Consider the following 15981-nt stretch of genomic DNA (forward strand, 5'->3'; position numbering starts at 1 on the left):
ACACGCGCCACTCCAGCGACGTCCTGCAGAACCTTAACGAGCTGCGGCGGCGCCACCTGCTGACGGACACCACCCTGGTCGTGGGCGGGGCCCATCTACGCGCACACTGTGCCGTACTCGTCGCTTGCAGGTGGGTGCGCGCGTGCGTGCGCAAGGACGCCTTGTGTTGCGTGTTTCGTTGTGCTTCGCCCCCTTCTGCTCTTTCTTTTTTCACTTTCGTTTGTGGTGCGACTCGTTGCTACCAAGCTATCATCCTGCTGAAGCAGTCATCCCTCCAGGGAACCCGCCACACACACTCAGAGTCAGCACACACGACAACAGAGGAGTCACATCTGTTATTGTTCCCCCTGACACTTCCCCCACTCGGCGGCTTCCTGTTTTCGGCTTATCGAGCTCATGATAGTCATCCTCCTACATTACTCCCTTTTTCAAAGCTCTTTCCTGTGCTGCTCGCTAGACCCTTTGACCAGTCTCAGACCTTTATGTCTTATCTCTTTATACCCTCTCCTTGAAGAGGAACGACTCCCACATGAACTCATGAGGTGAACTTTATTGGCTGCTATTTGGGTTACTACACACTTATCGCGAGCTGTGTAAGAACATCTGAAACATGAAGCGCTCAACGATTTCAAAACTATCCATTAAACCTGGGCCCTAGTTGAAGACCTCACGTCACAACACCGATGGTGTGCATGATGTATTGTCGGTGATCCAGTTATCACATGAATACTAGTTCATTTAAAGCTCCCACATCATACTGCCAGGTGAGAGTGTGATTGGCCGTACTAAGACGTTTGGAAAAATCTGCCTCTTCTGACATCAAAGATGGGCGTGTCCACCTAGATGTATGCTGGAGAGATCAGTCTACCAGCCTACCCAGTGGACTGTAGCAAACTTTGCTCATCTATCCGTCAAACATCTAGGTTGACACGCCCGCCACTTGTGATGTCAGAAGAGGGCGATTTTCAAAACGGCTTGTAACGGCTAATCCAACTCACACCTAGTGATATAATATGTCACCTTTAGGTTGCTGTTAGAGAACCAGCCCTGACAACGCAAACCCGTGTCGGGCATTCAGCGTCTATGGATTAAAACCATGTGTAAACAACAGACCACCCATCCATACGTCACACGTACAATCCTCACCTTCGTGTAATCATCTTTTGTTTTTACTGTAACACAGATCGTTAGGGTTTTGACAATGTCCTTTATTTTCATCCTGATTCTATGCAAAGCACTTTTGAGCTGCAATTCCTGTACGAAAGGTGCCGCATAACTTAAGTATAGCTTACTCACTCATCTCTCCGTCTCATCCCCTCTCCCCCAGCGGGTTCTTCTACTCGCTGTACTCCCGGCGCCTGTCGCTTCAAGGCGGCGCTGAGGGACTCAAGCCGCTGACGGTGGCGCTGCCGGGCGGCCTGGACGCGGCCAGCGTCTCCCTACTGCTGGACTTCATGTACACGTCCCGTCTGCCGCTGAGCCGCCGCCGCGTGGCCGGCGTGCTGGCCGCCGCCACCCACCTGCAGATGGAGCACGTGGCCGACACCTGCCGCGCCTTCATGCAGCTGCACAGGTGAGGGGGCGTCGCCCGCTTCCTGTGGTTCGAGGCTGGAGAGGGTCGGGTTGAGAAGGGGGTTTGATGGGAGGGGTTTTTGGGGAAAAACGGATTGATCACTGGATCGGGTTCTTAAAGGTGACATATTGTACCAACCAGGTGTGAGTGGGATTAACCGTCACAAACCGTTTTGGAAATCGGCCTCTTCTGACATCACTAGTGGGCGTGTCCACCTAGATGTGTGACGGATAGATGAGCAACGTTTGCTACAGTCCACTGGGTAGACTGGGTAGACCGATCTATCCAGCACACATCCGGGTGGACAGGCCCACTTGTGATTTCAAAAGAGCTAGATCTTCAAAACGGCTTGTAACGGCTAATCACACTCACAGCCCACACATACACTCACGATCACTGCCTTTCACTGGGTTTGTGTGGCCAGTCGGGAGCTCCTCCGCTTCAACGAGTATCCTCCTGCAACCTGGCTGTAGAGTAGGAGAACGGTTCAAATGTGTACATTTGGATGTACTGAATCAACCGTTCTACGCGTTGTTTAGATTTGATGTGAGTAAGGACACCTCCAGGAGGTTCTCGAGAACCTTTACGGGGAATTCAATGATGTTGACATCAAACACACAGAGGATTACGGAAAGCATAGAGCCAGCATCCGTTCGTGCCAGTGACGCCATTTAGTGTATTCTGATGCTGATGATGAGATACCAATAAGAGCCAATCAGAAAGAAAAAAAATGTGCACCCCAAAAGAATTCTTCACTCACCCACAGACTGGATTTTTTGCTCCTCACTAATTTGCATATCGCGGGTTTCTGATTTGTCGCTCTTCGTCCAGGGAGAAGATGGGTGCTGAACACCCTCATGTGGAGCTGGACTCCAGGGTGTCTGTCGTCTCCGTAGGTCCCCGAGGAGGAGGGGGCCTGCCCCCCCAAACCCTCCAGCTCCAGCCCAGCGCCCCCGGCCCCGTGCCAGCCAGGTACGCAGATGGTTGTGTGTGTCACTATGGGTCTGTAGAGAGCTTTACCGTGTTTACAATGCAAAGGGGCCTAAGGAATACGGGTTGGAGCTGTAGTGTTGGGATGAAGGTTCATGTATCCTGGGTTGCCTCTTCGGTTCATCTTAAAGCTACCCTCATTAAACTGCCATGTAGGTGTGTGAACGTTTTAAGTGTGATGTTAATCGGAAAGGCTGTGTGTGCTGGCACTTATGTTTGCGGGTGATGGGACAATGTGTGTGTGTGTGTGTGTGTGTGTGTGTGTGTGTGTGTGTGTGTGTGTGTGTGTGTGTGTGTGCACTATTTTTATGTGACCGGGGGATGTTTGTGCAGGGGGTGGGGGTCGGGAGCGTGCCTGCAGGTGTTAGCGCCTGTTTGCGTCTGCCTTTGTCTGATAACGATACAGCCCTTACATCACTTCCTGTGTTTTTCCTCCCTCTCAGGTTCCCCAGGGAGGCCGGCCTCTCTGTGAAGCCAGGGGCTTTCCCGGCCGGCGAGCCCAGGCCGAAGGAGATGAAGCTGGAGCGGCGGTCGCCCCTAGCGGGCTGCCCCACCCCTTCCCCTGACAGCCCCACCCGCTCCGGAGGCCAGCCCAGCTCCCCCGCTGAGTCCAACACGTGTCACCTCGCGGTACGGGACACCCCCCCCCCCCCCCCACCTCAGGACCAGAGAACAGACGCTGCTACTATGGCTTCATTCACAAAACGATCTCGTCGCTAATAAAGGGTCAAAAGATGCATGCAATATTTTTAACACTACTTAACTTTTTTTTAGAGAGTAACTTTGAAACATTGCAACGCATTAAAAATTGTATTTCTTTCCTCAAGGGTGTGACCAAACCTCCCCCCGACCCCAAGGCCTGTAACTGGAAGAAGTACAAGTACATAGTCCTCAACCCTCTCTGTGCCGTCCCCACGGTGAAGGAGGAGGAGCCAGGAGAGAGGAACACGCCCATCCCCCAGAGGACCGCTGTGTCATCTGACGCACCCACAGAGGCGTGGCCTGGAGAAGTGCCCGGTCAGATTGATAGGTGGGCTCACCGACAAAACACACATCGATCCTCATGCTTTTCTTTGGCCGTGAATTTGACTGGAAAGTCTCATTGTGACGAGACGGCAGGGGCGTATGCACTTTGGGGTGCAGATTCCTCCCTCCCAAAAATAACACATTTGATTGGTCACCTCATTAGGCAACACCCACTCAATAAGTTCACCGTTCTATAAACGCTGGGGGGGGGGGGGGGGATACGCTACCTAGCCCCCTGGACCCGCCCTCTGACTGACCAATGACGTTTGTGTTTCAGACAGGGGCGGGCCTCCTGCTACGAGGGTTCTGGCCAAGCCCCTCCCCTCGGACCACCCCCCTCTGTGGAGGTCTCCCAGGGAGCGGCGTGCTCCTCTCTCTCCCTCCCCCCGCCGGCGCCCGCCGCAGACCACGCCCGCCCGAGCCAGCACGCGTTCAAGCGGGAGGACCGCCACGCGCCGTACCTGTACTCCGGGAACGTCATCGGCACCAAGGCGCTTATTGCCGGTGAGGCGCCATCTTGATTATCATCATCATGCATGCAACAATGTCAATCCATCCGTCCACCCCTTAACCCATCATATATATGATATATATCACATCTATATATCACATCCACCCATCTTTATATCTACCAACATCCACCCATCCATCTATATGTCTACTAGTGTCAACATCCAACCATCCACCTGTAGTCTACCAGCATCCATCCATCTCTCTATACTCTACCAGCATCCATCCATCTCTCTATACTCTACCAGCATCCATCCATCTCTCTATACTCTACCAGCATCCATCCATCTCTCTATACTCTACCAGCATCCATCCATCTCTCTATACTCTACCAGCATCCATCCATCTCTCTATACTCTACCAGCATCCATCCATCTCTCTATACTCTACCAGCATCCAACCATCCATCTATAGTCCACCAGCATCACATCCCCCCCATCCCGTTTAGTCTGCTTGCATCAACCATCCACCTTTAGTCTACCAGCGTGAACATCCAACCCTCCATCTACACATCCCCCAACCCTCCACCCAGCCCTACCTCCCACAGTAGATGACCCCCTCCCCCAACCCTCCACCCAGCCCTACCTCCCACAGTAGATGACCCCCTCCCCTGTCCCCTCCACCCAGCCCTACCCTCCCACAGTAGATGACCCCCTCCCCCAACCCTCCACCCAGCCCTACCTCCCACAGTAGATGACCCCCTCCCCTGTCCCCTCCACCCAGCCCTACCCTCCCACAGTAGATGACCCCCTCCCCTGTCCCCTTCTCCGCAGCAGGGGACAAGCCGTACCGCTGCAACGTCTGCAGCGCCCAGTTCAACCGCCCGGCCAACCTGAAGACCCACGCCCGCATCCACTCGGGGGAGAAACCCTACCGCTGTGACACCTGCGGCGCACGATTCGTCCAGGTGAGGCTGCACCTGCGCAGGAGACATCAGGAAGCACTGCAGCATCACCACGGACTCCAACCGTGATTGGTCCGTCGATCACGATTGCGATCAACTTGTGATACCATCGAAAGGGGGGAAAGTTACTGTCTCGCAAAGCGGGTTATCAACAACAGAATAATAACACAAGCCGCGATTACTTTTTGGCTTGGCACCTTGAAGACCTCTGTCACAGAGCGGCCCGATACATGAGACACGATGACACTGTTTGAATTCGGTTTGACCCTCCACGTCCATACCATGTATTTCAAAGGATTTAAAGAGAGAGATTTTGACATTCAGAAGATGATAGTTATGAAACTACCTCTGCACGTCAGAGGAGAATCATTTGGACAATGAGGTTATATCTCCCCCTCTTCCTCCCTCTCTCCCCCCTCCCCCATCAGGTAGCTCACCTGAGGGCCCACGTGCTCATCCACACGGGGGAGAAGCCCTACCCCTGCCACACCTGTGGCACCCGCTTCAGACACCTGCAGACACTCAAGAGCCACCTGCGCATACACACCGGGGAGAAGCCCTACACGGTGGGTTGCTCACACACACACACCTACACACACACGCGCACACACACATCTCTACTCTACACACTCAAACAGAGACCTTACTTTATTGGTACCAATGTTTGGTCGTTACAGCTACAAGAGACATTAGGGTCATAAAGATTTATGGCATTTATTTCAATTCATCATTCATTTATAAAAAGATGTGCTACAGCCGAAATCGGTGTTGCGTAAGTCAGAACACAACCATGAGGTCAAACCCTTTTCTAAAGGCCATTGTATCGCTGACCATCTGATGTCGGGCCTAAAACACTGGAGCTCTGGCTGGGAAGGAGAGCGGGCGTACGTCGTTAACAAGTCTCCAGATGAACACCACTCACCTTGGTGTGACCCAGCGGACATTGAAGCTCGATGCGCTCCTTTGTGTCCATGCTGACCTTTCGACCTCTCCCCTCCCCCCGCGGCCCGCAGTGTGAGCAGTGCGACCTGCACTTCCGGCACAAGAGCCAGCTGAGGCTCCACCTGCGGCAGAAGCACGGGGCCATCACCAACACCAAAGTGCGCTACAAGGTCCTGTCGGAGGGCTACCAGCCCCTCCTGCAGGCCTGCTGAGGCCCGGCCCCCCCCCCCCCCCCGTAGCTGCTGGGGCCTGAACCACGGCGACCACACCCACCACAGTGACTGAAGCCACGTTGATGGCGTGACGGCACAGAGCTGGAGAGTGTGTTGTGATGTGAGAGTGGGAGGATTGCGGGGATAAGGATTCAGTAATAGCGCAGGACACAGGAAGAGAGCAGAGAAGTTAGATGGCAAGAATGTGAAGAAACCGGCTTGATGTAAAATGCAGGAAGCCTAGGGTTGGTATATGAGAAAGAGTAGCGTATGTTTTTTTTAACAAAGCGATTTGTGGAGGGAAAGTGAAAGCAAGTGCGAAGACTGGGAACGAGGAGACGCAGCGCAGGGGGTCAGATATGCTGAGTGTGCGCCGATGAAAAGTATGAAGCAAGATGGCCCAAAGTGCAGTGAAGACTGATAAAGCATGTTGGGAAGAAGAGGTGTTGAAGGAAGGACGGAGGAAGTGAGGAACATAGTCGAGGCTTGGTTTTAAGGAAGAAATGTATTACTGACATTTATACATTTGGAATAATCAATCACCATACGACTAATTGGGTGGGATCAAAGTTATTTGGTCAGGGTTTTAGTGTTGAAAGTGTTTATAATCGTAAATGTCTGAAGTAGCTTTTAGAACAATGTTAATATTTCACTTGGATTTTGTTTTGTCAGTGAATATTCTTTCATCATCTTAAATGGTAATTTAATTAATATTTTATTCTTGAGTCTCATGGCCTGGGGCCTGAATGTTTGATGTCAAATTTGGCAGTTTAATTATTTGTACCAGTTCCTATTTAAAAGACGTCTACAAATCAGTAACTTTTTTATAGTCCAAGCTGGCAAAGGACTGAATTGCCTTGTACAGAAAAAATAATAATGGAATAGGAGATATTGTAAAAATGAATCAGGTCGATTTATGAGCAATAAGAAAATACATTTGTATGCCACATTAATGTAGAGTTCTTTTGCTGGACAAAGACAGTTTTTTGATACAAATAAAATTACATCTCTTTGATAATTTGGAACATTGGCGTCTGTATCATTTTCTACTGTAATAATATAACACAACATTTCATAAACCACAACATGAATGTGGAAAAACTGGAGATTTGACTAATGTAAAGGAACAACATGTTTTGCATAATTTATGGTGACATATCATTTGTATTCTCCATCAATTGGACCCTTTGCAGTAGCACATTTGTAGGTCTAGTCTCACTGTAAAAGGAATGGACTCTAATTTGAATGAATAATGAAGTGTTCATCTGTACAGAATATACAACACTGTCAGACGTCTGAGTTGAACCAGTGAAAGCCCTCTGCCAACTCTCTCTCTCTGACACATTAGCATCCTCCTTCTCATTCACTGTGAATCACTTCTTGTTAAATCTGCTTTTCCGCACAAGTGAGGGGGTGCTAGGGAAAGAGTGTTGGTGTTCTTTTGTACCGTGAGGCAGAGATGGGACAAAGTCACTGTTTGGCAAGTCCCAAGTAAGTCCCATGTCTTAGCAGTCAAGTCCGAGTCGAGTCCCAAGTCAAGACAGGGAAAGCCAAGTCGAGTCCAAGTCAAAGTCACACCAAAGCCAAGTCCAGTCCAAGTCAAAGTCACACCAAAGCCAAGTCGAGTCCAAGTCCAAGTCCCAAACTTTTTCAAGTCCTGAACAAGTCACCATGTATTTTTACTTAATGTCATTATTAGGCTATTGATCATTATTTCAACATATCACTCTAATGTACAGTGTCATTTCTTATCAATACAGTTATAGTTCATTGTTTCTGTCTTCAAATGTGTTATGATATGCGCATCGGCCGAAATCTTATGTTGTCTCAGAGGTGAAGTGAGAGTGGACGGTGGGTTTGAATTGTATTAGTAGGCTACGGAAGGCACCACTGTGGCCCTAAAGTTGGTAAAGCTGTGCCTTGACTAGTGTGGCATATGAGCTATGTATGGATGTCTGAAAGGACTGCTTGAGTGGATGTCAGTTACAGTATGCCACAACTTTGCTTAAGCAAATTGTCCTTACCACCCACCTGTGTCTTCAGTATTAGAAGCTGAAGTAGTAGTAGTAGTAGTAATAGTAGCTGATGTAGTAGTAGTAGTAGTAGTAGTAGCTAAAGTAGTAGTAGTAGTAGTAGTAGTAGATGAAGCAGTAGTCATAGTAGCTGAAGTAGTACTAGTAATAGCTGAAGTAATAGCTGAAGTAGAATAAAGTATAAATGATATCGAAATTTAATTTGGATATTATTGAAGATACAGGTGTAGATTTGTCTTCGCTCGCTGTTTTGTTTTTTTTCATCTTCACTTAAGTGAATGAGTCTTGGGTGTCTAACCCTCAAGGCGGGAAATATGTTAGCTATCTTAAACAATAAATGTTTTTGACTCAAGACATGTCGAGTCATTACAAGTCAAAGGGGCAAAGTCCGAGTCAAGTCTAAAGTCAATAGCAGTCAAGTCTAAGTCAAGTTGAGTCATGTGTAATTTTGTCAAGTCGAGTCTGAAGTCATCAAAATCATGACTCGAGTCTGACTTGAGTCCAAGTCATGTGACTCGAGTCCACATCTCTGCCGAGAGGTCTGGTGGGGAGGAAACAACTACGCTCAGGGCAGGTGTTTCCGGAGGGGCACCATTTGGGGGTGCACAGCCTTGCCAGTGTGGGTTCCTCTTGTAGGAGTTACAATAGAGGAGGTGGTGGTGGGGCCCTGCCTCACTCTCTCTGCCTCTGTCATCATACCCCTTTCCCTTGTCTCCCATGAGTTGTGGCTACAAGCCCATTGTCTTGGTTTTTCAGACAAACAGGGGGGGGGGGAGGTTGATTAATGGGGGGCTTTCCAATGAGCACAACCATCCTCTATCTTATTTGGGTTTGACCAAATTACCATAAGGGCATTTTTGTCCCAAATATCCCCTCATTATTCATGGAAAGAGGTAGGACAGTAAGGTCAGAGTTAATTCCGAATGAATGAGCACATGATTCAGGCCAATACTTGAATAGCTGTTATGTGATTGTAAATGGCTAGCCACTTGTAAGGGAAATTAGTATTTATTACGAAACCATAACTAAATCTTAACCATGAGATAATAGAAAGTGAACTATCGACTTTGCTGCCCTTATCTATCTTCATTGCGAGTTGAAAGGAAAGCGTTTGAGCATTGGTAACTGAAGCCCAGCCCGGGGCGGCACTCAGATAGTGAGTAAGACTTCCAATGTCCTTTCCTAAGCTATTTTCATTGACCTCGATGAAGAACGTCACGAGGACAAAGGAATGATGTGAAGGAGAATTCATTCAGATTCAGGAAAAAACAACCATTGTGCTAAAATTATCCGACTTCACGCTACGTCATTGTGCAACGGCGGATATAAATGTGGAAACCCCCATGAAAAAGGATTATAATAATAATATTTTTAAAAAAAAAAACGAAACGAAAACCAATCACAAAAGGGAAATAACGAAAATTGTTGTATAATTGATTATGGTTGCTCACGCTCAGATTAATGTCCACTCATATGCATGGACATGACAGTAAGTGGGATTGTATCATGAACATAATTCATTCATGTCATGTAATTGATTGTCTGTTTTTAATGAATGGACGAATGGTGCGTCGTTTTGAAGGTTCCTGCCGCCGGCAAGGAATTGTGGGCCGGCATAATCTCCTTTCCTTTCCTTGCGTAAAGGATGGTCAAGTGTAACCTATGCTAAATTATAAGAAAGTAAGCACTGAAGCACCTATCCTTAACATGATGATAACTCTGCCTGCTCTTATCAAGGCGGCCACTTAGATACTTCCGCATCATTGAAGTCAGTTAGGAACCTTCCTAAACCCAAAAATACTATCTGAACGCAGCCCGGCGGTGTGCACGTGCGCACAGCAAATGCGCGCATGCGTAGTAGTGTGCTGTTGAACTGCCTATTTACAGTCGGCGAATGGTTAAAATAATAACAGTACGATACGGACCCATGGGTTAAGATGATCAGCAAGACAGGTGGAGACAGCCTGAATTTTGGAAAAACATCTCCGCGGCTAAGGCAACTTTGATCGGCAGGAATCTTTTGAGACCGTTTAGACCGTTTTATATCATACGGTAGAAACATTGTTTTTGTTTTTCCATGCGTGGCTGGAATCAACGGCTTGTCCTTTATCTGTCATCTTTTATCTCGTTTTAGTTTAAAACTCACAAGAAATCCCCCTACGGTGACCGGAGGATGGGCTGGCCAGAACGGGCGACGGCAAACGGTAGACGCCGCCGTCGTTGTACCGCTTACAAAGCTTTGAAAGGGAAAACACTTTCTCCATATGGATGCGAAACTAGGTTATTGCAAAGGGTTATTATTACGATATTCATTTTAAAGATATTAAATACGGGCAATGTGTGTGTATTAATCAGGTTTCCAGTTTATAATATCTGGCATTGTGAAGTAGTATGACGTAAAAGCGAGATAACAACTAGAGCACTTGACAGCCGGGGAAAAGGACCCGTGTAAACATGAAGTGTTATTTGCATAGAATCCAGGATGTCATGCCCTTTGAGTTGAGACGTGTGGCAGACTCATTTACGAGGACTGGACCGCATTATCTCTGCACGGACTGCAGAGAGGCGACATACTGAGGAGGACTCTTGTGTATTTTGCAGGCTTTGGATCTGTTCGATTATCGATCATTAATTGCTGGTGGTGTCACACGCCTCTCCCATCGCAGGTAAGGTTTAAAACGGGAAACAAAAGCGATATCATTTCGCAGAATTACTTTTTAATCTAGTTTTTGACACTAAATAACCGGAATATAACTTTCGCACATCGAATTGCTATTTAACAAAGGATTTGTCGTTTTTAGATACAAGTTGTAAATTAGCAGATAGTTGTTAGGCCTCTTGCTCAAGAAAGCCTGTAGGCTGCCGACATGTGGTTTGAACCCACAACCTTTTGGCTGGGGGTCAAGCACACTAACAACTCTAAATCGACCTCAACATTTCATTTGAACCTCAACAAAGTTGGAAGAAAACCGATTTAAAGTAAAAACAGGCATCAAAATTTACACATTACATTTTCTTTTTTAAACACACTATTACTTCTCCATTACAATCTCCCACAAAACGTTTGAAACAATCCACAATTTTTACCCCACTCTATCCCTGTAGTCATGGCTACGGCGAGGGTAGAGCGACCGGAACGGAGCCCCGGGGCGGAGCGGCCGACCCCGGGGGCCCCGGCCCAGGATGGGGCCCGCGGCTGGGTGATGGTCGGGGCCTTGTTCATGTGCACCACGCTGGTGTACGGGCTGATCCGGAGCCTGGGGGTGTTCTTCGTGGAGTTTGTGCAGTACTTCCAGGAGAGTGCCCAGGCCATCTCGTGGATCACCTCCATCGGTGTGGCAACACAGCAGCTCTGCAGTAAGCACCGCAACCGGGCTCCTGTCTGTCTGTCTGTCTGTCTCTGTCTGTCTGTCTGTCTGTCTGTCTGTCTGTCTGTCTGTCTGTCTGTCTGTCTGTCTGTCTGCCTGCCTGCCTGCCTGCCTGCCTGCCTGCCTGCCTGTCTGTCTGTCTGTCTGTCTGTCTGTCTGTCTGTCTGTCTGTCTGTCGCGTACACACGTATACTTTGCATGTGGGGATGTATTTACGTGTGTTTATCTGTTACTTCCGTTGTATTTGCCCTCATGTGTCCGTCCGTCCGTCCATCCGCAGGTCCGCTGGGGACGGCGCTGTGCAACGCGTACGACGCCCAGCGCGTGGTGATGGCGGGGGGCTTCCTGGCCAGCCTGGGCCTCATCCTGGCCTCGCAGGCCCGCTCGCTGCCCCACCTCTACCTCACCATGGGCCTCACCTCAGGCACGTCCACGCACAATGCGCACTACTTTAAAGGGCTGACTATGGTTCCACGTCGACGCAACGCAATGACCACGTAGACGCTTCGACGCAGCTGTGAAGCTGTTGTGGTTCTGCGTCGGGTTTTAGTGAGCGGACCAATCACGGCCCCCCGCTGCTGCGTCGCCTCGACGCGAGGTTACCACTTTTGGGAGGCGCACGTCAGGCCCTTATGGGGGACGCAAGGAGGGGTCCACAGAGACGTGACGGGCCCTTGCGTTGCGTCGACGTGGAACCATCACCCGCCCTTTAGTCTGCAGAACACAGACGGGGTTTCCTCTACATTCGGGCTCCCTCAATGAATGGATCCGAACGATCATTGAGTTGATCCATTGTCGTGATCTCCTCCTCCAGGCCTGGGCTGGTCCCTGGTCTTCACCCCCATGGTGGCCACGGTCATGGCCCACTTCACACGGCGCCGCACGCTGGCCCTGGGCGTGGGCTTCACCGGCGTGGGCGTCTCCTCTTTCGTGTTCGCCCCGCTCTTCCAGTACATGCTGGACAACTTCGGCTGGCGGGGCTCCCTGCTCATCCTGGGGGGGCTCAGCCTGAACATCGTGCCCTGCGGAGCACTCATCCGCCCCGTGCGCAAGAAGGCCCCCCCGCCCCCCAAGGCTGGGGGCAAGGTGGGGTAATGGGGTCACCTGGGCTGGGCCTGGGTTTGGGGCTTTTGGTTTTACATTGATCCGTGTTCAAGGGTTGAAGCTGAAGATGAGTCCTTCCGTATGATGGACTCCGAGGCAGCGCCGCGAGAAGCTAATGCCAAACAATGCTAATGCTATAGAGCTAAGCTAGCTCAAGTCCCGTAGCCAGTGTTGCCAGATTGGGGCGGCAGCGCTGCAGCCAGTGTTGCCAGATTGGGGCGGGAATTCTGTCCCGATCTGGCAACACTGCCCATAGCTTCGCATGGCTTATAAAACCTAAGGGAGGCTTCCCGTAACGACAGCGAAATGTTCAACGCCATCTTGAGGCTCCTCCCCTGATCCCTCCCTCCAGGCGGACGACCCTGACGGCGGCGGCGGCGCCTCGGCGTTCCGGAGCCTCCTACGGCGGGTGTACCGCTACCTCGAGCTGTCGCTGCTGGCGCACGGGCCCTTCCTCACCTACACGCTGGCCGTCACCTTCTTCAACGCGGGCTACTTCGTGCCCTACGTCCACCTGGTGGCGCACAGCCGGCAGGCGGGCTACTCGGAGTACCGCGCCGCCTTCGTCATGTCGGCCACGGGCGCCGCCGACATGGTGGGCCGGGTGGCGGCGGGCTGGCTGACGGACCTGGGCCGCGCCCGCCTCATCCACATGCTGACGGGCTGGACGGGGCTCACGGGCGTGTTCATCGTGCTCATGCCCCTGGCGTCGGTGGCGGGCTCCTATGGCCTGCTGCTGGGCTTCGGGCTGGGCTACGGCTTCAGCGCTGGCGCCCTGACCTCGCTGGTGTTCGCCGGCGTGCCCGAGATCGTGGGCATGGGCCGCATGGTGGGGGCTCTGGGGCTGCTGTCCATGCTGGAGAGCGTGGGGGGGCTGCTGGGCCCGCCGCTGTCAGGTGAGACCCCCGGGGGGGTGGTCCGATAAGGAAGGGGATGGGGTTTAGTTCCTGAGGGAGGGGGTTGGGGCGGGGAGGGACTTTGTGGGCCGGTGTGACGTGGCAGACCTTTGAAATGTCGGTTCGTACACACATTGCGATTGCTATGTCGATGGATGTTGAGCCTCCCTTTGAGGTGTAGGTGTGTCTCTGGGACAAGAGGGAAGTAACGACTTTAAACTGTAAACGACTTTAAACTTCAAACTGCAGGTCAAACTGCAGGTTGGTGTAAAACCTGTAAGACCGGCCTTGGCCGGTCTTACAGGTTGGCCGGTCTTCCAAGTCGACCTGTCGATCTTCAAGCATTCATTCTCAATCGTATGCCTTGATAACTTGCACACAGTACATGAAGGGGAAAGAGGAAAGTGGTGTGTTCAGGATATCAGGAGAACCCCGTAACACCCTTCAGTACAAAGTTTAAAACACGTGCCGCGGGTCACAGGGTATAGGATTACAGTTCCCCACAACAAGACCAGGCCTCCTTTCTGGGTCGTTGTAGAGACCGGGAAAATCCATAAAACCAGCTTTTCCCTTCTGTCTTTTATTTTGTCTTTGAAGGTTATCTCCGGGACCGGACAGGAAGTTACATCATCTCCCTGGTGGTGGCCGGCTGCTGCTTCCTCCTGGGCTCCCTGATCCTAACCACCCTACCTCACTACTTCTCTTGGACCGGCCCGCCGCCCCCGCGACCGCCGGACGGCGACGGCCAGGAGGAGCGCCAGGACGCCGGGGTCGACCTGCTGGGCAGCCCCACGTCGGGCAGCACCAATGGGACGGCCAGTAAGGACTGGGACCACAGCCAGACCTGCCTTGCTTGAGGGTCGCGCCGGGGCCAATGAGTCGAACAGCGGTCGTGTCAAGTGAAAGAAAAATAATAACTAAAGGGGAGTAGACGCCGAGTGCATATCCAATGTCATCAGGCGACCAATCGAAACGGTCTCGTCGGCATCATTACACTTCTGCTGCCGTCGATCGTTATCTTATAAACATGGCCCTTTCCGGTCATGATTTTCAGCGCACAAAGAGCAAGTCCTTGTGTCTCTGTCTGATTGTGTCCTTAACCCCACGATGCGGACGGTGACCGGCAGCCAAAACTTCATTGTGTGCGTGTGTGTGTGTGTGTGTGTGTGTGTGTGTGTGTGTGTGTGTGTGTGTGTGTGTGTGTGTGTGTGTGTGTGTGAGAGAGATATATCTCAGGGTTGTTTTTCCAGTAACTAGCCATCGGCTGAACATATTGAATGAAGACACTTCGGTGGCGCTCTGCTTCTGTGACTAATAGCTTTTTACTGCATCAAGGAAGCATTTTAACATCCACACTTGTTTTGTACTGAGTTTGTTGTGAAGGTTTTGAGAAAAGCAAGAAGAAATCAGATTCACACACAATACATTCATATTTTCTTAGTGGATTACAAAATTCACAACTTCACTCCTCTACTGTTTGAGTACTTGTTGACAGGAGCACTGTGCAATCAATCTGTATGCTATAGGAATTTTCTACAGCAAATAAAGTATGCTCGTTTCACACACATGTGCAACACGAAGATGACTCTGCAAGTACATTCCAGGAATCGCCTTTACGTTTTACACAGTATGTTTTTCATATTTTTGTAAAGTAAAATAGCTCCAAATCATATGTGACGTTTAATGGTGCGTCGCCATGGCAGCTAGACATGGGTCACAATGACCTTATGACCATTTTCATGGTCATGTTGACATATTAACCGTGTGTCAGCATTCATCAACCAACACTCTGTCTTACTCCGGCCAAACCTGGGGACCATTGACCGAAAGATTTAGCATTTATTTGCTGTGTGTGGTAAAACCAAGATAAGCTGCTCTGTGCTGCTGCTGCTTTCTGTTGATTAGTGGTAATGAGGCTTGAAGGTTTTTAGTTGGAATGCGTTATGGCAAATGTTTAGTTTTTTTTTGTCCCCTAACCTTTTGGATGTGTGTAATAATTGAACTGCCTTATACCCAATGCATTTAACTATTATAGTTATAGGTATGTAAAGGAAGCACTTGTGAATCAAACAAGACCTCAATTAATCAGCTGTTTATCAAATCAACAGCCATAAAGTATAGACCACATTGGTTGTTATAAAAAAATAAATAATTAACGCAAATTGAAGCATGTTAGTTCTCTTGAAACTCTGAACCTTGTTTACACGCGTTTTTAAAGATGAAACTCATGTTTTGCCTCAGGGCGTGTGTACTTGTCACGGTGTTTCGGGTTCGATCCCCAGGGTCCGCAGCCTACTTTCACGCACCCTTAAACTAGACACGCAAAAAAGCATATAAGCTGCCATAACTGCACAAAGCAACAGGGCGAGCAGGACCGAACCTATAAACTGCCATAACTGCACATAGCCACAAGGGGAGCAGGA

At 50.1% G+C, this 15981-nt stretch overlaps 2 protein-coding genes across 4 annotated transcripts in view; both read left to right on the forward strand.

Moving 5' to 3' along the window:
• Positions 1-7119, forward strand: part of bcl6b (BCL6B transcription repressor) — an 8167-nt gene extending 1048 nt beyond the window's left edge. The window contains exons 3-11 of one of the 2 annotated variants that reach the window (XM_079757619.1): positions 1-130; positions 1328-1573; positions 2405-2545; positions 3007-3193; positions 3391-3593; positions 3867-4093; positions 4873-5006; positions 5432-5569; positions 6017-7119. The exon at positions 1-130 is cut by the window's left edge and continues 103 nt beyond it. In XM_079757619.1, coding sequence (XP_079613745.1) covers positions 1-130; positions 1328-1573; positions 2405-2545; positions 3007-3193; positions 3391-3593; positions 3867-4093; positions 4873-5006; positions 5432-5569; positions 6017-6157 — 1547 coding nt within the window. In that variant the 3' untranslated portion in view covers positions 6158-7119. The remainder of the gene's footprint in view (positions 131-1327; positions 1574-2404; positions 2546-3006; positions 3194-3390; positions 3594-3866; positions 4094-4872; positions 5007-5431; positions 5570-6016) is intronic. The other variant, XM_079757620.1, reaches the window with a different exon arrangement.
• A 2992-nt stretch (positions 7120-10111) lies between these two features.
• On the forward strand, positions 10112-15694 carry slc16a13 (solute carrier family 16 member 13). 2 transcript variants are annotated; one of them, XM_079757663.1, is made up of 8 exons: positions 10128-10242; positions 10325-10394; positions 10792-10856; positions 11296-11547; positions 11839-11982; positions 12373-12644; positions 13015-13558; positions 14156-15694. In XM_079757663.1, exons 4-8 carry the CDS (start codon positions 11298-11300, stop codon positions 14413-14415), a joined length of 1470 nt encoding a protein of 489 aa, XP_079613789.1. In that variant the 5' UTR covers positions 10128-10242; positions 10325-10394; positions 10792-10856; positions 11296-11297; the 3' UTR covers positions 14416-15694. The 2 variants fall into 2 exon arrangements, with proteins under 2 accessions (XP_079613788.1, XP_079613789.1); XM_079757662.1 differs by having other exon boundaries at positions 10112-10394.
• Positions 15695-15981: the final 287 nt, after the last annotated feature.

The sequence above is a fragment of the Pollachius pollachius genome (assembly GCF_949987615.1).
Source record: "Pollachius pollachius genome assembly, chromosome: 20".
Lineage (NCBI taxonomy): Eukaryota > Metazoa > Chordata > Actinopteri > Gadiformes > Gadidae > Pollachius > Pollachius pollachius.

What these genes read in the sequence shown, in the direction of transcription:
- slc16a13 (XM_079757662.1), top strand. Translation starts at nt 11,298, where the DNA reads ATGGCTACGGCGAGGGTAGAGCGACCGGAACGGAGCCCCGGGGCGGAG. An exon ending in CCCCCAAGGCTGGGGGCAAG is followed by an intron (nt 12,645 to 13,014) that starts GTGGGGTAATGG and finishes CCCTCCCTCCAG; the next exon opens with GCGGACGACCCTGACGGCGG. An exon ending in GCTGGGCCCGCCGCTGTCAG is followed by an intron (nt 13,559 to 14,155) that starts GTGAGACCCCCG and finishes TTGTCTTTGAAG; the next exon opens with GTTATCTCCGGGACCGGACA.